We start from the raw sequence: 20899 nt of genomic DNA on the forward strand, positions 1-20899 counted from the left end.
TACCTTGCAAGAATACATTGAGTGGTGGAAGGCAGAAAGTCGGTTGTCAGTCCTGTAAATGATGTTAATGATTAACCAGTTTGGAAAACTACTTGCTGCCATTATTTTAATATTATAACGTGTTGTCAGTTGTCAGTTTTTATTGTGAATGCTTAAGCTAAGAGCCAAAATGCAGAGAGACAGAAAGTAGATGAGTAGTTACCAGGGGTTGGAGGAAGGAAAGCATGGGGACTTATTGCTTAAGGGATATGGAGTTTCTGTTTGGGGTGATGAAAGACTCCTAGAAATAAATAGGGGTGGTGATTGAACCATGGCAAACGTAATTAATGCCACTGAATTATACACATAAAAATGTTTAAAATGGCAAATTTTATGTCATATTTACCATAGTAAAAATTTTAAATAAAAAAAAAGCCCAGATGGACCAACTGGCCTCCCCACCTTCAAAGACTTCCACCTTCACCAGCCATTCTTTCCTACCCTACCCTCTCACCTCTTCCCCCACCACGAAATATGAATTAATAATAATAAAAACAAACAACTCAAAGAAGGGAAGCCATAAAATGTAAGAAAAAATAAAAGTAAGAAAGCATATGAGAAATCTCTGAAGGCCTTTCAGAGGCCAATGGATCTTATTTTCTAATGGGGAAATTGTAAATAAGTATATAAGCAAACAAGTAGCTTGAGACTGAATGCTCTGAAGTAAGTGAAACAAGGAGATGTGATAGGGCATTTCAAAGAGAGTGATCAGAGAATGCATCAGGGCTTTCTGAGGGGCGATACTTGGGCTGAGACCTAAAAGATGGATGTCAACCAAATGAGCCACATGAGGAATAAGCATAGGAGGAACCAAGGACAGAGGGCTTCAGGCAAAGGGACGAGCAAGTAAGTACGGAGGGTGACACCACTGTTCTTTCAGCTTATATCCCTTCTTGCCTACCAAATCCCAGCCCCCCAAACCAAACCAAAGGCATTGTTATTGAATCAACTCTGACTCATAGTGATCCCGTGTGACAGAGTAGAACTCCATAGTGTTTTCTTGGCTGTAATCTTTACAGAAGCAGACCATTAGGCCTTTCTTCCGACGTGCTGCTGGGTAGGTTCGAACTGCCGATCTTTAGGTTAGTACGAGCACAAAATGTTTGCACCACCCAGGGACCTCCAACCCCCAAAGATAGTCGTAAAAGAAAGCCAAGTGACATTTCCCATGAGGCCAAAAGGCAGTTGCTCCCATAATCCCTCTCTCTCAGCATGACATTGAGCCAATTTTAATCAGGAGTCATCTCTGGAATATAAGGCACCATAACGATTAAAAGACTGAGGATCAGGACCAAAATTAACTGATCTAACCTTGAGCCTAAAATTAGCAAACAGGCTCTCTTTTCTTCTTTAATTACATAAGTATTTGCTTTCTCTGAAGGAGCAACTATTCCTAGGGCTGGCCTTAGGCTATGCAAAGACAGAGACTGGGAGGGATTCATTGTTCCATCTGGTAATTGCCCTTTTTGGAGTGCTGATTAATATATATTCTGTATTAGGTAAATTTGCCAGTCTTTGGTGTAGATAAGAGAAATCTTCAGAGGACTGGCACTGGCAAGCAAAGGTACAGGCAGGGCATGACTGCTGAGTTTGGGATCAAGAAGCAGACACCTAGCACTTTTATGTCTGGGAATGCCCATGAGAAAAGTCACAGTGTCAGAAAAGCTAAACAGAGGGGGAGAGTCTGGCTTCTTACCTACAAAATTAGAAGCAATTCTTAAAATGCCACTGGCTTTTATCAGTCTGTTCCCTAATGGCTTTACAAATAGAAAGTGAAATTTTTAATGGTCCTTAAGATCTTGCAAATGTCCTCAACCCATTGTCTGTAAAAACCAATTGCTGTCCTGTTGATTCCGACACATGGCAACCCTGTCTGTGTCAGAGTAGAGCTGTGCTCCATATAGTTTACCGTGGCTGATTTTTTGGAAGTAGATAGCCAGACATCTCTGAGGGACTCAAACCTCCAACCTTTTGTTTTGCAGTCGAACTCGTTAACCATTTGCACCAGCCAGGGACTCCCATTGTCTGTATATCTTGGAAGATAAGTAAACCCGATGCAGCCTTCTGGGGAAATTACAAGAGGGAAGAAAAAAGTGCCCTTAAAAGAATTTCTAATCCTATGTGGATTTGGGAAGGGCACAGGGACCAGAAATTACAGTGAATTTGGGATTTAGGAAGACTTGGAATCTATATCGCATGGTGGTTCAAGAGCATGGAGTCAAATTTTCATGTCATTGTTGAGGGCCATCAAGTTGGTTCCAACTCATAGTGACCCTTTGTTCCACAGAAAGAAACACTTCTTGGTCCTGTACCACCCTCACAGTAGTTGCTATGTCTGAGCACATGGTTGCTGAAGGTGGCAGTCTGTCTTGTTGAGGGTCTTCCTCTTTTTCACCCACCCTTCACTTTACCAATCATGGTGTTCTTCTCCAGGGACTGGTCCCTCCTAATAACATGTCCAAAGTGCATGAGATGAAGTCTTGCCATCCTCGCTTCTAAGAAGCATTCTGGCTGTACGTCCTCCAAGAGTTGTTATGCTTGAGCCCATTGTTGCAGCCACTGTGTTCCTCTGCTTTTTATCAGGTTTTCACTGGCCAGTTTTTTCAGCAGTGGACTACCAAGTCCTTCTTCCTAGTCTTAGTCTGGAACCTCCACTGAAACCTGTCCACAAGGGTGGCAAAGCTTCCAGTATCACAGCACCATGTAAGCCACCACGGTATGACAAACTGACAGACACGTGGTGGGGAGTTAAAGTGCATGGATTCAAATCTCAGCTCCCCAACTCGTTAGCTATGTGACCATGAGAAACTTATTTAATCTTTCTAAGTTTCAGTTTCCTTATCAATAAAATGGAGATAATAATAATGACACTTATTAAAATTATCAATCTAGATTATTTCTTTGAAGCACTTAGCACTGAACTTGGCTATTTTTTTTTTTTATTACTATCTTTTTTTTTTTTTTAATGGAGCCCTGTGACACAGTGGTCAAGATTTTGGCTGCTGACCAAAGGGTTGGCAGTTCAAATCCACCAGCTGCTCCTTGGAAACCCTATGGGGCAGTTCTACCTTGTCCTATAGGGTCACTGTGAGTTGGAATCAACTTAATGGCAACATACTATAATTTTTCAGTTTTCATTATTATGAGGAGGACCTCCTGAAGTTGCTGAGGAATTGTGTTTCTGGCCAGTCTTGGCAGTAGCCCTTCCTGTGAGGAGAAGTTAGCAGCCTTTATGTTTTGGGCTATTTTGTTAAGCAATGTGTGGCCACTACTTAGATAATAGCAGATGGGATAGAAAGAAATACATTAGATAAAGCAAAAAGCAAATTAGTAGTAAAAATGGGACCCTGAGAATGTGGGAAAAGAAAATTAATTTCTACATTTTTAACCCCTTATCTTCTCCTTCCTTCCTCATCTTCTGTTACAGGTTTTACTCTGCATAACCTACACCCCCACATTTGATCTGAACGGGAGCGCCGTGCTGAAGATCGCGGAGGTGAGTGCCTGAGCCCCGCCAGCCCTCCACGCTTCTTGTGTTTGTGCTTCTGCCTCAGAGCTGCTTTGCCTCCAGCTGGGATAGATGTTGGAGTGGAGCTGAGCGTGAGCAGTGGGCAGAGTCTGATTACTATTGTGGAGAATTTCCACTAAGGAATTGATTTGTGGGACGCATGCCATGTTGTCCATCGTCTTGGTCACATGCTCTGCGTGCTTGGGTCGCTTAGCTTGAGGGTTTAACCATGGAAATAGTACAGGTTCCCCTACTCTGTATACCCAGGAGTTCTGCTTTCTCAGTCTGCTTTTTCCCAAGATTAACTGAAAAGCATTTGACTTTAAAAAATGGTTTTTAAGAAATCAGGTATGAGATCTGGAGAGATGTTTATTGATTAAATCCCATTCCTATCTCTTAAACCCTGACAAATGCATTTCATAACTATAATTGCAAAGCCTTCTTTCTTTTTTCAACCTGCATTGCAGCTTAGAGGAGCATGTGCCTTCTAGCACTCCCAAGAATCAGCCCAATAGGAAAGTTGGCTTCTTGAATGTCTGGCATATGCCCATGGCTCTTGGAGACACCGTTCCAAAGCTGCACTTTAATATGCCTAGAATAGTTTTCCTTTCATTTCTCGAAAAGAATATCTTCCAGATTCATATGTTCTGACAAGAGTACACGTTTAGATCACAAAGAGGCAATGATTTTTAAAATTCTAATATTATGGAGAGAAAGCCTATCAGCACTATGGGTAGTCTGGGCAGTAGTACCATGTGCTTCTATAGTATTGTGTGGCATTAAAGAGTGAAAATTACGAGAAAACTCTTTTTTTAAGCATGTAGAAAATTTTTGCATCTATCAAAAGAGAACGAGGCAGCCAGTCACCTGACACTTCACTATAATATAAATCAGTGTTCAAATGTGTATTGATATAGGCAGAAAGAACATGTTTCTTTAACGCTTGTGTGTTTTACTTTTGTATAAAGAAATATTGAATTTTAAGAGATACCTATGGATGCTCTTAATATTTGCAAGTTCACTTTTAAAATGACAAATGTAATTTCTGATAACAGCAAGAGACAGGATTGCTGTAAGATGCCTGTTAGCACTTTGCCATCTGAATGAGGAGAAGGGAAATGCTGTGTGTCACTGCCCATGCCACTGCTGATGGGGCAGAGGATGGCAGGCAGCCAAGGAGGTGTAGGGCCCTCAGGAGGGCAGGAAAGCTGCCAGGGAGGCCCATCCTACCCTCAAGAGGAGGCATGGATTGTCTTATCCTCACGGGATCCAGGTTTGAGTGACAGAGTCTGAATAAGTCAGTGGAACCACACTGCCACAGTGAATGCAGGTGAAGGTTGTTCACTGTGGGTATCCGGAAGCCAGAACAAAGACTCAGCAGGACTGCCCAGATAAGATGGAACATCAGAACACAGCAGTCTCTACCAAAAACCAATAAAACAAAAGAGAAAAAATGTTGCAGCCCATGAGTGGCATACAAATAAAGGCATTCGAACTTGGCGGTAAAGGGAATGGACACTGGAGTCCCTGTATGGAACGGCATCCTGGCTCTCCCACTGCCCAGCTGTGTTGCCTTGGATACCTCTCTGGGCCTCATGTTTGCTGTCTGTAAAAGAAATGGTAGTAGTACCTCTCTCACTGTGGTTGTGCTGATTAGATGGGAAAACAGAATCCATGTAAAGCTTTAGTGCCAGTTTAGTCCCGTAGCAAATACATGGTGGATGTTAGCTGCATGGTGGATACAGACTGATGATGATGATGGTCGAGCTTCTGCCGAATAATGTTGGTCTCACCAGAAGCCTGATAGGATGGCTCATTCATTGATCAGGGTCAGCTTCCCAAGAGAACAGTAACAAGATTACCCCCTCTTCTTATCCTGCTTGCAACTTGCCGAGGTTCTTTAGTTGGAGAAGACACCCCGCAGGAGGTCAATGTGAAGGTAGAGAAATGGGTGAAACCACCACAGAAATGTGTATTACTTCCATTGCCAGCTCTCCCCCACAAACTTTTTGTTTTGGTCTTGGCTAGGACTTGAGCATCCATAAAGGTTGTAAAAACTCCCCAGGTGATCCTACTGTACAGGTTAAACTGACAATAACTGCTTTGATAGCTCCTGTTCCCCAAACTAAGCTTTGTGGTAAAACCTTAAAGTTGTTGACTTCAGGTACATAAGATGGGAATAAACACTTCTTATACAGACTCCCATTTTGTATTTCCTTAAATTTGCAAAATTGCTTCGAAAGCCTGTTGGTTTTCACCGTGGAAATTGCTTAAGAAATGCTTTTTTCATCAACAAAAAGAATTAGCTTCAAAAAAGAGTTATAGTGCCATGAAAAATAATAGTATTCTGTGGATCTACTGAAACCCGATGATTCTGCAGATTCTCAAGTGCTTTTCACCTGCTAATTTAGTCTTTGAAAAATCTGCATCTCTATTTTTAAAGTGGAACATTTCAGCCTAAAACCACCACTTACCTCCTGGAAGCTTGCTGGGTTATATCTGGACTTTTCATAAAAATAGGTTTTTACCGTAACTTAAAGAAAAAATCCTCTTTCTCCCACTGTCACTTTTGAAATGACTAGGGAAACAATTTATAAAAACACTTTAAAATAAATCATTTAAAACTCCTCTGAAAATGCTGGGAAGGCATCCGGCTGCTCTTTCCCTTTTTACTCCGGTGTACAGTAACTATTACTCAAGAGTAGTGTTTATCCTGAAACCTGTTGATCAGGAAATGGTGTGTGTACTTAAGTATGAAAAAATGAAGCTGTTTTCTCAAGGTACTGCTGAAACTATAAAAGGGTCATTAAGCTCTCAAAATGTAAATAAGAAGGCAGCCCTCCTTTGTGTGTCTAACTATAATGTACTTAATTGAACTGTTCGGTAATGAACGTTTTTCAGAAGTGGGTCTTCCATGATGCGGGAGGAATAAGAAACAGCACTAATAAATAAAAGATGAACTGTTATGAAATATCCAACACATGTTCTCTGTTCAATTTCATGAACAATCATTATTAAAATTCCATGTAGATACATAATCCTTCTCTTCATTGGTTGAAATATGGACTCAAGATTTCTTTTACTATTATACACAATTTAGCAGAGATGCTAAGTTACCTTAATACATGAAAAATCTGTGAAAATAAAAATTACCATGATCTTGGGTACTGGATTTTTGGAGGAAAGGAAGAGGTAGAGCCATAGCCAGAGGCACTTTTTTTAAAAAATAATTTTTATTGTGCTTTAAGTGAAAGTTTACAGATTGTCAGTCTCTCAAACAAAAACTTATATACACCTTGCTACATACTCCCAGTTACTCTCCCCGTAATGAGACAGCCCACTCCCTCCCTCCACTCTCTCTTTTCGTGTCCATTTCGCCAGCTTCCAACCCCCTCCACCCTCTCATCTCCCCTCCAGGCAGGAGATACAAACATAGTCTCGAGTGTCCACCTGATCCAAGAAGCTCACTCCTCACCAACATCCCTCTCCAACCCACTGTCCAGTCCAATCCCTGTCTGAAGAGTTGGCTTTGGGAATGGTTCCTGTCCTGGGCCAACAGAAGGTCTGGGAGCCATGACCACCAGGGTCCTTCTAGTCTCAGACCGTTAAGTCTGATGTTTTTATGAGAATTTGGGGTCTGGGGTCTGCATCCCACTGCTCTCCTGCTCCCTCAGGGGTTCTCTGTTGTGTTCCCTGTCAGGGCAGTCATCGGTTGTAGCCGGGTACCATCTAGTTCTTCTGGTCTCAGGATGATGTAGTCTCTGGTTCATGTGGCCCTTTCTGTCTCTTGGGCTCGTAATTACATCGTGTCCTTGGTGTTCTTCATTCTCCTTTGATCCAGGTGGCTTGAGACTCATTGATGAATCTTAGATGGCCGCTTGCTAGTGTTTAAGACCCCAGACACCGCTCTTCAAAGTGGGATGCAGGATGTTTTCTTAATAGATTTTATTATGCCAGTTGACTTAGATATCCCCTGAAACCATGGTCCCCAAAATCCTGCCCCTGCTACACTGGCCTTCGAAGCATTCAGTTTATTCAGGAAACTTCTTTGCAGAAGCACTCTTAAGTTAGTTTGAAGACGGTTGATGATGTCTTTCCATTGGAAAGATTGCAACATGTTCTCATGTGTGCTAGAGGCTTCACTAAGGAATTTCAAAGTTAGAAAACCTAGTTCCTAAATGTGTATTTCTTGGTTTTATCGTATTGACTCATAAGACTGCCAGTCTTTGACTATATAGCATGTTGTCAGGTTCAAGAAAAGTCTGTCTCAAAGACCATTTCTTTTTTCTTTAAGAGTCGTACTTTCAGGAGCCTCCCGTTTTCGTTCAGTCCATCTATCCCTCTATTCCAAAACACTGGTTAATAATAATAGCTACCAGGTTTTTTTTTTTTTTTTTTTTTTACCAGTTGTTAAGCCCCTAAAGCCTGTCGTTTAGTAGTATTTTACGTAAATTCTCTTTTACGTACATACATACATAATCTTTACCACAATCAAACTAGGTGAGGAACCCCAAGCACAGTGAGGTTAACTTGCTTGCCTAAGTTTCTACAGCTAGATACTCAAAGCCAGATTTCTTATATTTCAAACACGTGCTATTCACCACTGTGCTGTATTGTTTCCTGGCTACCTCAAGTCATAAAAAATGTTTAGTAGAAACTTGCCTTAATGATATTGGCAACCAAGTGAAATTCATAGTCTTATTCACCATGGACCCTTACCAGAGTATTTAGTTAGATAATTGCTATGTGGTGATTTTATATATGAAGCAGAAGTATTGATGCATTCTGCCCTTTTCTGACCATATATTCAAGATGCCTTTAGGAATAGGCTACTTTCTTGGGAATCTTTACATATTGACACTCAGTTTATCTGTCAGAGCATCGAGGTGTTACCATTACACCATATGGAATTGAGTATAGTTCCACTTGTTACCTGGGAAGCTTAACAAACATTGAGGCTCAAAACCAGCCACCAAATGCCCTGATTTAACAGTTCCAGTTGTCATTAAAGTTTTTTTTTTTTTTTAATTGGGCTGATTTATAACACTTGAAATGGTAGGTGATTTTTTTTTTTTTTTTAATTCTGAGGTGGTAGCATTATTTCTGGGACAGACCTCAAATAAAATTCTACGGAGGTGATTTAAAAGTACACAGATGGCCTGCTCCGTTTACCTTGGGAGCATCTTAGTTGTTTTGTTCTCTGTAAGATTGGGAGGAGTAGCCTCGCCTCTTGCAAGAAAACTGGGCAAGGGAGCAGTGACCACTGTCTCAAAAGAGCTGAGGCCAATAGAGTGAGAAAATCTTATTCTGAAGAGCTTCCCCACTTTCTCCTTCCTGAAGGCCTTTCTTTTCTTCCACGTGGGCCAGCCTCTTTATTGACTCTAGCTTGACTCCTCTGAGATGACTGTCCTTAGGCTACTTAACTGCCAGATGGGCTTTGAGCAAGCTGGTTCTCCTTTTGCAAGGAATTCCCCCATCTTCCTTTAACTCTGTCTTGCATGGCTCTTGAAGAAGTCATCTGGAGTTAGAAGACGTACAGAACAATGCAGAGATCCCCTCTACTTCATCTTGAGTTGGTTTATAGGGCAGAGTCTGGTCTTGATAGACTCTCCATACCAGGTAGAAGGCTTTGCCTGGGAAGGTGCAGGAATTGATGGGGTGAGGTGTCTTCAGTCATTTTAATATGTTAGCTCAGCCATGAAGAACATGGAGGTGGAAAGGGGAAGTCAGAACAGAGTTTTCCTTGTATGCCTGGGATTTTTAAGAATTTCCTTAGAGTTGAGATCAAAAAGGAAAACCAGCAAACTTCCCTAACCAAGCATGGTAATCGGACTTAGTTATACACAGATTGCCTAGGAATAATAAAACAACTTTAATTCAGTTTGTGTGTATGTGTATGTATCAGCAGGACCCATATGATGACGTGCCTCCTGTCGCATACCCCCCTGTTACAGATCTTCACCTACCTTAGGAAGGAGGTGTCTTTCAGAGAGGAAACTGCCTGGCTACTGAATTGTCACCATGATTCATCATAGAGTTTAGACTTACAGTGATTTCCAAATTTTTTTAGTTCTAATGTGGTAAAAAATATGTCTTCTCTATATAAAAGACTTTTCTTCATCTTTTCTGCAGCTTAACCTCTTGTCGTTTCTACTTTTTTTTTTTAATTTTTATTGTGTTTTAAGTGAAAGTTTACAAACCAAGTCAGTCTCTCATACAAAAACTTATATACACATTGCTCTGTACTCCTAGTTGCTTTCCCTCTGAGACAGCACACTTCTTCCCTCCACTCTCTATTTTCATGTCCATTCCGCCAGCTTCTGACCCCCTCTGCCCTTTCATCTCTTCTCCAGACAGGAGCTTCCCACATAGTCTCATATGTCTACTTGATCCAAGAAGCTCACTCTTCACCAGTATCATTTTCTATCCCATAGTCCAGTCCAATCTCTGTCTGAAGAGTTGGCTTTGGGAATGGTTCCTGTCTTGGGCTAACAGAAGGTCTGGGGACCATGACCTCTGGGGCCCTTCTAGTCTCAGTCATACCATTAAGCCTGGCTTTTTTTGAGAATTTGCATTCCACTGCTCTCCTGCTCCCTCAGGGGTTCTCTGTTGTGTTCCCTGTCAGGGCAGCCATTGGTTGTAGCCAGGCACCATCTAGTTCTTCTGGTCTCAGGCTGATGTAGTCCCTGGTTTATGTGGCCTTTTCTGTCTCTTGGGTTCATAATTAACTTGTGTCTTTGGTGTTCGTCATTCTCCATTGCTCCAGGTCGTTTCTACTTTTTATCACAATAAATTATTCATAAAAAATTTCCTATTGTAAACATACTAACTCTTCTCTTTATGAAGCTCATTACTCAGTAATATAAAATATTGTATTACAACAGTGCTGCTAACACCATTCAGATAGGAAAGAGCAGGTGAAATGCACAGTAACACAATAAAGGTAATAGATATTCAGCAGAGCGAGGAAATCTCTATTGTGGGAGCTTCCTTAAAGTGTGTGATGATTTGGCCAATACGTATCGAATATCTACTATATTCCACTGCTTCATATTTAATAATTAGTTATTTCACCCTAGATTTAACCTAGTACTGTTATTGATCGTCTACTTATTCAATGGCGTGTAACTTTTTTGCTTATATATGGCTTGCAGGCTTGTGTTTTCTTGCTCTGTTTCCTTCTGCTTTTGGGATATGTTTTGCTTCATTAACCATTTGTGTTTCTGCTCTCAGTTTTGTTTAGCATGTCGTAAAGGTGGATGTCCACAAATGCATGAAATGATCAAAGTGTTCATTATGAAACTCCTCACTGCCCTGTGTCTTCGTGCGTTCCCCGGTGATCAGGGGCCTGTGCCTTCCCCCAAGGTATTTGACTTGGCCCTTTGAGCCTGTGCAGAGGTGCAGGACCCAGGCTTTGTAAGTGTCAATCGGGCGCTACAAAGCAGAGGGTCTGGGGCTCTAGAGCTGATACAGGTGAGATGAAAAAAAAGAAATTGATGAGTTCTTTCCCAGAAACTCAGCCTGCCTTTGGGTTTGGTATTCTCTTAGCTTCTGTGACTCAATGTGGTCATTTGATTACTTCCCTAAGATGGAGGAAGAAAAACATTCACATAGTGGTAAGTCATTAACCTTGATACAACGGTTAGGTTTATAAATGGAAGCCCTAGTACTGGTAAATAATATAGCAAGTTCAAGAAACTTTTCCACAGAAGATGTCAGGAAACCCTGGTGGTGTAGTAGTTAAGTGCAACGGCTGCTAACCAAAACGTAAGCAGTTTGAATCCACCAGGTGCTCCTTGGAAACTCTAATAGCTGATAAAGCATTTCTTTCTGGGCACCTACAAATAGAGATCATTTTGAATACATAGTCGTTTTTATATTTAACAGCATACCCTCTTGCCATATTTACTATTTGTATGTACAACTTTAGCAGAATGAGCCTTATAGATTCATACTTTTTCAAGAGTGAACATGTTCATCTTTTGCCTTAAAATACCTCCTGACATAAGTCATATCCAATGCTATACCAGTAGTATTATCAACTAATCGCTAAAAAAAAAAAGGTGATATAAAAATTCAAAGAAATTCACTTGGAATTCAGGACGTTGTCATCCGTTTGCAGCACTGCTTGTGTTACATGAAACCCAATTCCTCATAGGTGTTAAGGGAGGTTGTACGGTGGGCGTGGCTGTCAGTATTGAAGAGAATTGTTTGGGGTGTCCACGTTTCTACTATTTAGCGTATAGTTCAGCTCCTAAAATAGCTACTTTCATCTTGAATACTCTTAGGGCTTAAAATTCTACTTTATAGTGTCAGAGCTTAAAGATCTTGAAGATCAATACTTAACAAAGATTTCTTGGAAAAACATAAGATTTAAAGAAAACCACTAAATTATGAGGTACAGATGGCACCGGTGCGCCTGATTACACTGTGGAGAATCTGGTTTCATTGAAGTGGAACACTACACTCATTTAGATGTATTTTCAAGGTTTATAAACCATTTCATCACACGCAAAAATAAAAGCCTTTCAGGCTTAAAACACCTTTTTTTTAAAGTTTGTACACGTCGCGTCTTTGAAAACATTGTAATTTATGATAGTTTGAGAAAATGAATTTAAAGTTGACATGCCCTTAATAGTATGATGAAAAGTAAGTACTTTGGTACTTGCTCTAATTTTTTTAACCATCAAAATGAATTAATCTAGACCAACTCTAAATACACTTTTAAGTTTTAAATGCTCATTTGGAATATTAAACATTCAATAGAAGCTAGATTAAGCTTTAAAAAATTACTTATACTTCACCTAGTTAACTTTACAAAAAGGTTATTTTAGCGAAGCCTGGCTTAAGTAGTAGTAACAACAAAGGTTAACATTTTCTCTCTCTCTCAACTCACTTGTCAGTCATCAAATTAAATTTGCCATTTAAGTGAGAACTCTGTATTTTCCCTATAGATAATCTTGGAGCTATTCCTAGAAAATTAGGTATATTAAATCCCTTTTTGTTTTTTGTGTGTCTAAATATGCTGTGGAAACCCTGGTGGCGTAGTGGTTAAGTGCTGTGGCTGCTAATCGAAAGGTCAGCAGTTCAGATCCACCAGGTGCTCCTTGAAAACTCTATGGGGGCAGTTCTACCCTGACCTATAGGGTCGCTGTGAGTCGGAATCGACTTGGCAGCAGCGGGTTTGGTTTTGGTTTTAAATATGCTGTGCAAAATTGAAAGGATAAAACCTTATGGAGAAAGAAGAGTAGGCAAATTTAAGCATGCATGAATTATCAAGCCCATCCTTATAAATTCCAGAAGAACTGGAGGCAATAAAATCTGAAAAGTCATGACACTTTGCATCATCATCATCATCAAATGAGAGTTGTTTTTTTGTTTGTTTGTTTTTTTTCCAGATTTGGGATTCTCCATGCAACAACCATCAGGGAGTCTTCTTAGGCTCAACTAGACATTCAGATTCATAAGACTCAAGTAGGCCTCTTGGCATCATGTTCGCTTAGCAGATAAAGGGCAGGAAGCACAGTATGCTAGCAGGGCAACATCAGGCATTTCTGTTTCACAGGAATCCCCACAGCAGTCCGGAGGATCCTCTCTTGTCTCCCAAATGACAGCTTTGGTACAAGAGGATGAGAGCTACATCAGTGTGTCTAGAGTCACCTTGGCTTAGGAGCCCACATCCTAAATAGGAACCAATATTTTTTGTGACAACTCCGTGGACAGAGTTTGCAGAATTTCCTCAGAGGACATGATCAATTACAAAAGTCACTGCACCCAGGAAAACCCAAACCTGTGACTTCCCACTACGTTTTTATAGTACATTTACAGTTTTCCCAATTCTGATGCAGCTTAGTAGTCAAGAGGCATTTTTACCATAAGCCATGCTGCCTAGTAACACAGCTGACATACCACCTTTATCAAGCTTCCAGGAAAACACAGCTAGAGAGTTAACCCAAGGTCAAACTCATTTATGAAGCAGGAGAGAGGTTTTCATTAACCCTTGCGCACACTTCAAAACCCCCAAAAACAAGTTGCCCTCAAGTCAATTCCGACACATGGTGACCCCATGTAAGAGTAGAACTGTGCTCCATTGGGTTTTCAGTGACAGGTTTTTTGGAAGTAGATCATCAGGCCTTTCTTTGAGGTGCTCCTGGGTAGTCTTGAACTGCCAACCTTTCAATTACTTTCAGTTAGCAGCCGAGTGTATTAACCGTTTACGGCACCCAGGGACTCACTTCATAACCCAGGAGTTAATAAATTTCTTTTCCTCTTTTCCTGTGGAGCTTTTCCTCATGGATTTCTAGCCATCTGAGTTTGTCCTAGCTAGAATTATTTGGTCTATCTAAAAATCACTAATTTACATTCTTCTGTGATGATCAACCCTGGTGGCATAGTGGTTAAAAGTTCGGCTGTTTGAATCCACCGGGCCGTCCTTGGAAATTCAATGGGCCAGTTCTACCCTGTTCTATAGGGTTGCTATGAGTCAGCAACGAGATTTTTTTTTCTTTTCCATGATGATCAAAATGGTAATCTTTAGGGAAATATATTGATTTCACTATATGCTTAAAAATAAATTCCCAGAACTTTTAAAATATTTTTGTTTTGCGTGGTTAGATGCCATTGAGTTGGTTTCCAACTCATACTGCCCCTGTGTGACAGAGTAGAGCTGCCCCGTGGGGTTTCTTAGGCTGTGATCTTTCTGGGAGCCTGTCTCCAGGTCTTTCTACTGAGGAGCCACTGGATCGGCTCTAACTGCCAACCTTGTGGTTAGTAACAAGTGCTTAACTGTTGTGCCACCGGGGCATATAATAAAAAAAAATTTTAGGACACTTCAATCACTAGTCCAAAATCAGGCTGACTTTCTATTTAAGAGGGTCTTGATGTCCTCTCTGGCTAGTCCCAAGGAATGTTGGTAATGAATTGATGTCTACAGAGTGTGTGTGTTGCTCTTTTATTTCTTACCAGGTGTGCATTGAGACGTACGTATGTAGCTGTCACCAGCGCAGTATAAACACTGCTGTGCGGGCAACTCTCAGTCAAATGCTGAGTGACCTGACTTTACAGTTACGGCAGAGGCAGGAGAATACGGTGAGCCCTGCGATATCCACCCGTTCCTCAGGTTCTTGATGGTGTCTGTGTATGTAACTGCATGCTGTGTGTCCCACACCCCAGGCCCTGCCTGCTGGAGCTGCCTCCTGCCGGAAACAGTAACCGGACTTTTAGAGCTTGCTTGTTTGTTTTAGAAGAACGTTCATTTCTATAAATTAAGCTCTTTAAATCAGGTTTTACATGTTTTACCTGAAAATTTTGAGAGTTGTTTCTGGTTTTTTTTTTAAACGGTTTCTGCAATTTTTACTTTAGTCATTGTTTTTAAATTCACTTTTTTATTAATTTTTTAATTGTGGAAATTTTTGTATAAAAATAGTGTATAATCTTGTATAAAAATATTTTTGTATAAAAAATAATAAATTACTAACTGAAATATTGACAAATACCAGAAATACATTTGATTTTTATAAAAATTAACAGCAGTTAAATGCATGCTCTGTAGTTTGGTGTACGTGTTTCTCTGTTAACTAAAGGACGTGACCAGGAAGTCTCCCCTCCCAGTGCCATCAGGGTAAAATTAGATTTGTCTTCACCCTGTCATCAAAGCCCACTAGAGCTTTTTGCTCTAAACTTGAACAGATTGTCTAAAATGAGTGTTCCTGGGAAAAATGTAAATGTAATTGGCTTCTTGTATCATCTTCTGGGAATGTTAATGAGAGGATGATTCCTCTCCAAAACTGGAGCGTTTTTAACCTGTCTCTGTAATAATTCAGATTAAGATTCTTTTAAAATCTGCAAGGAATGTTCTAGTCATTAATGACAGCAGTTATTTTTTACAAATAAGAAGTCTTACTTACAGTCTGAAACATCTCAGAAACTAGTTTTATTTTTTCAGAGATTAAGTTTTCATATTTAACTTCACCTTTTTCTAATTTTTAGAGAATCATGGAATTGAGGTGGAACCTTAGAGATCATCTAGTCAAATTTTACAAATGAGAAAACTGAAGCCCGGGGAGATGAAACTTTCTCCTCTAAAATTAATAAGCTAATCAGTGAGAAATCCAGAACTAAACTCCTGGTCTCCTGACTGACTACTAGTTCAGGTTCTCTATTAACGTGCACTTCTGCCAGCCAGTCTTGAAAAACAACCAAACCCACTGCCTTTGAGTCCATCCGACTCATAGCAATGCTATAGGACAGAGTAGAACTGCCCCATAGAGCTTCCAAGGAGCGCCTGGTAGATTTAAAGTGCCCACCTTTTGGCTAGCAGTTGTAGCTCTTAACCACTATGCCACCAGAGTTTCCTGATAAACAACAGTGGCCTGAAAATACAGATACCGAATTTCTTCTTTTGTGTTTGCTACAGCCTAGGCTCAAGTTTATATTATTTAAAAAATTAAGATAATTTTATTATTTTAGCTTGTTACGTCGTGTGCCATTGAGTCCGTTCCAACTCATAGTGACCCTGTAAGACAGAGTAGAACTGCCCCGTAAGTTTTCTTAGGCCATGTAAACGGTCAGTTGTTAACATGGAAGAAAAAACCTGTCGATCTGCTCCCATAAAGATTTACAACCTAGGAAACCCTATGGGGCAGTTCTACTCTGTCCTTTAAGGTCGCTATGAGTTGGAATTGACTGGACGGCACACAGCAATGGTCTTTACAGGAGCAGATTGCCAGATCTTTTCTCCCATGGAAAGCTGATGGGTTCTAACCACCACCCTTCTGTTAGCAGCTGGGAGCTTTCCCCACCGCACCACCAGGCCTCCTTTATTTTAGTTTACCCTTTGTTAAAAACTATTTATGCTTGGATTCTGAATATGGTGGTGTGGAAATATTAGTTTAAAAGAAATTCAAATCTATCAATAGAAAACATATTGAGAGAAAAAATGTTTCTAATGGAAAATAAATCTCAGATGTTGAGAATTCTTGTATTAATATGCAGTCATATCCCATCCTTGCTAAATGGCAACATGATCAAATACTATAATAATATTAAGAAATCTTAATGTTTTATGATTTCAGAGTCCTTTCAATTAGTTCATTTTATCTTTAAATTTTTAAATATATGAGAATCTTTGTAGGTGAGTATTAGGTTTCAAGTAAAGTGACAGCCTTTTAACTCGCTTTAGCATTTCCTGTTTCTCTTCTATCAGAGTGCTAACGGGTATAGCTATGGCGTCTGGATAACACTAATGGTTATCTGCCTCTGTCCTGTGGCATTATGTAGCTAATCAGCCCTCTGTTCCTGCTTATCACTGATGACCATCTGGACTCAGCCCCAGCCCAAGGCAAGATCCCTATTAGATGGAAAATTAATGTTTCCTGCAATTTCCTTTCTATTACTGATGCGGTCCCTGGCATTAGGATTCTGTGTCCCAAAAAACACATATGCTAATGCTTAAAGCATTTATGGTGTCTATGAAGTAGAGACATAAGTTTTGCCACCTAAGAATGACTATGTATAAAAAGCCTTTAAGGGTTGATAGTCTATATGAATGGTGAAGTTCACTCTAATGAGGCTGTGTGTTCTCTGTGGGACGCTTGGCACTCCCTGGGGAAGCCTCGGATATCCCGTAGCATCACTGGAAAGACATCACAGGCTGTCTTACTATCAGGAAAACTTAAATGCAATGGAAAGAAAATTAATACCTAGAATGCCAAAGGCAGCATGAAATGTATCTTCAACCCAATGTCCATCTACACCTGTCCCTCATCCCCAGTGCAATGAGGTAAGGAGACAGAAAAGCCTCCTTCACATTCCTAACTCTATAACCTGTTGCCTTCAAGTCAGTTCCAACTCATAATGACTTTATAGGACAGAATAGAACTGCTCCATAGGGTTTCCAGGCTGTAATCTTTATGGAAGCAGATTGCTGCATCTTCCTCCCACAGAGCAGCTGGTGGGTTTGAACCACTGACCTTTCGGTTAGCAGCTAAGCTCTTCTCCTCTCTACCACCAGGGCTCATTCTCAACTCTATAGTCCCTGAATTATCCCTGCATTGGAAGTAAGTCTTACTGTTTTTCAAGATCTTCGGAACCCTATTCTCCTTTTCTTTCAAGGTTCTATCTCTATCCTCATAGTTGAGGATCTACCTAGTGACAGCCAGGAATGACTGGTCTGGTCAGAAGTCAGAAGCTAATATGCTCACCCGTCAAATACCAAGAAGATGCATCTCATCAACAATCATCTTTGGACCTGTGATTTGAAATCCAGGAACCTGATCCTTCTTATGACTAAGAGTCCCTATTTGTTAGGTGCCAATCACAGAGTAGTCTGTGGCCTTGGGACAAGTTTTTCTTTATCCAGAGGTATTTTTTTCTGTTTAGGCAGCTGTTTCCCCAAGACACTGGCTCAGCTCCCTGGAATCATAAAGTGAACCATGGGGCTAAGGCTTCCACGTATTTTGTAGGCTTTTTGAATGAATTCTCTTTGGAACTGCTCAACTCAGTTTCAGACACCATAGTCTTTCTCAAAAATACCATGAGTAATGAAAAGCTAAGGAGCCCTGGTGGTACAGTGGTTAAACAAATAGGCTGGTGGTTCGAACCCACCAGCTGCTCCACAGGAGAAAGATGTGGCAGTCTGCTTCTGTAGAGACTGCAGCCTTGGAAGACCCTATGTGGCAGTTCTACTCTGTTGTATAACATGCTATGACTGGGAATCAACTCCATGGCAACAGATCGGGTTTGGTTTGATTTAATGAAAAACTATCGAGAGCTGCAGGATGTGCTTAGGGTTAGCTGAGCCCACAGTACTCAGGATGCCATTTTGTTTCCTAGAATGTTCCATTGTCTAAGAGTCAGGATCATTCTTGCCTGAGTTTCCTAATTGTCCTATGTGTGTCTCTCTTACTAGATAATTGAAAACCCGAACATCCCTCAGGAATTCGGAAATCAAGGTATTGGATTTGGTTTCTACTAGTACATTTTAAATATGAGGTATAAGAATGCCTACTCGGGGCTCGGTGCTGGGGAGGTAAAGATGACTAGGAGCTCTCGATTAGTTTACCATTCTCCTTTGGTGCTTCTGCTTAGCTTTGTGTTGTGTGGTATATTTAATCAGCTCTTGTCATCCTTCTGTTCCCACACTGATTTGATGCCCGCCACACCTATTCCTGTTCCAACTAAAAAGGAAATATATAAATACATAAGGAAAATTAATTCTTCAGATACCTTCCTGTCTAGGGGCTGTTTTTCTGTTTTGTTTCATTACTTCATTCACCATGAAGTCAGGTTTATCAGTTGCTAAAATGAGAGCTGGATAGAGGGTTCTAGAAATTTGATTGGCATATAGCCATTGCACCAGGAGTATGCTTGTGAAGTATCAACTTTTTAACATGAAAACTGAGTCACCTGACTCACAGGCGTTCTTGCAGAAGGACAAACAGCCCAGCTTGAGTAACGGATGAAATCAAGGTAAGGAACTTTGATCCTGACTGCAGGAGAAGAATGAGTAAGGTCAACATATAATTGAAAAGCAACTTAATTTAAAAATACTATTTGGTAGTATTGGTTTCTGAAAGAGATACAAAAAATTCAATCATCTGGTTAAAAATTGAAATGTAGGTTTTATTTCAGACTTTATTCAGTAATTTTTTAAAATATTGAAAAATCTGTCTTTAATATTTTAGCTAGTTAATCAGAGGGAAAAGGGGATGGGGTGGGGAAAAGGTAAAAAGGAGCAAAAGAGTCAAACAGCCACAGTTAGGAGAAAAAGAGTAGAGAAACGATAAAGGGAAATACTTTGTCATTTCTAAAGCATTATTTGAGTATATTGTCTTAGTCACATCTTGCTGTATTTTTGGGCAATGGGCCAGAAAGCTTGAGAGCATCTTTTCCCTTTCTGAAGCTCTTAATTATGTATTCTAAGATTTTCCACTTGTTTTCTCTTTTCTGGCTACTGCAGTTCTCATAAAATCTTCACTTCAGTGTAGGATGATTTTATAAACTAAAAAGGGGTTCAAAGTCCTCTTGGTCAAGGATACATCTTTTAAATACATATTAATAAAAAACCAACAGGGAACACATTTGAAACTGATCTAAAACTAAGTTTAAAGATTACTTATAGGTTTTATTTACTTTAAACTATGTGTTATTGAATTGACTCAACAGCACTGGGTTTTTCTGGATATGTATTATTATACTTTATCATTTCTCAATTGATTTTCCTGCATTTAAGATCTTAAATTCTGAGGACCAGCCATTTACTCTCTTTCTGCTACACCCTCCTCCAACTTTATTTTCTCTTATTCTCTTTCCATTTTTTCTTTATCTTCCTAGACCTCATGGTCATCCATTTATATACTCATTCATAAAATATTTAGCCACAGTTGGACCTAATATTTGTAGATCCTTCTAGGTTTTTATTTTTATTTTTTTAATGTTATTTCACTTGGCTCAACAATTATGTGAAATTAGAATTATTATCCCATTTTGCCAGAAAGAAAACTGAAACTTATCCAAGCTTGTATAATCAATAAGTTGTGGACCAGGCCTTAAACGGATCCCAAATAACATCCTTTTCCCCATACACTCCGGTGCTTCTGTGGGAGCTTCGGTGCTAGCCTCTGGACACTAGAACACACAGGGAGGGGAAATAATATTTATGACATGGCTGTGGCTCCATTAATAGCAAAGACCATGTGCCCTCTGGACTCTGGCAAATATTTAAATCAGGTGAGGGTGGCAACTCGATGGTTTTGCCCTTTTTCTCTGGTTACCTAATTCTAAAAGCCCATCATTCTTTCATGCTGTCGTATTTTATCCCTCTAGGATGCAACTCAAATCTGCTCAGAAGACCTAGAAACTCAAGAGGTCAGAATAAGGAATATGTGTTTCATCTATTGGCCTATATGTTGAAGAAAATCTTTGTCAATTGAGTTTGTTTGGTTTTTTTTTCGTTTTAATTAGCCAAATCTCCTTTAGTGAAGTGTGAATGAATATTATTTATAATAAATAATCTATTTTTTTCTGGACTATCTTTTGAGTGTTTTGCGTTAGAAACAATTATGTTCAGTTCCTATCTTTTCTGTGATAGTCTTAATAGTTTTGGTGGCCCAAAGAAGGCTCGCCATATGAAAATCATCCTTTCAGTCCTGGAAACATCTAAAGTAGAAGATGGGAAGGACTGTTCAGCTAGCTTCTAGTGTTTCCTGTCACTGCCTAACACCGAGAACTTCCTCTGTTTTGAAGGGTCAACAGTAGAGTCCCTCTGTGATGATGTTGTCTCTGTACTCACTGTCCTGTGTGAGAAGCTACAGGCCGCCATAAAGTAAGTGTTTCAGATCCTATTGCTCTTAT

The 20899-nt window shown here is 40.0% G+C and overlaps 1 protein-coding gene across 2 annotated transcripts in view; it reads left to right on the forward strand.

Annotated features, from left to right (window-relative positions):
- The window catches only part of ARFGEF3 (ARFGEF family member 3), a 165692-nt gene that overhangs the window by 71521 nt on the left and 73272 nt on the right, over positions 1 to 20899 (forward strand). The window contains exons 5-9 of one of the 2 annotated variants that reach the window (XM_049901986.1): positions 3467 to 3535; positions 14513 to 14635; positions 18456 to 18498; positions 20372 to 20413; positions 20792 to 20870. In XM_049901986.1, the coding sequence (XP_049757943.1) occupies positions 3467 to 3535; positions 14513 to 14635; positions 18456 to 18498; positions 20372 to 20413; positions 20792 to 20870 (356 nt within the window). The remainder of the gene's footprint in view (positions 1 to 3466; positions 3536 to 14512; positions 14636 to 18455; positions 18499 to 20371; positions 20414 to 20791; positions 20871 to 20899) is intronic. The other variant, XM_049901992.1, reaches the window with a different exon arrangement.

The sequence above is a fragment of the Elephas maximus genome, chromosome 1 (genome assembly GCF_024166365.1).
Source record: "Elephas maximus indicus isolate mEleMax1 chromosome 1, mEleMax1 primary haplotype, whole genome shotgun sequence".
Lineage (NCBI taxonomy): Eukaryota > Metazoa > Chordata > Mammalia > Proboscidea > Elephantidae > Elephas > Elephas maximus.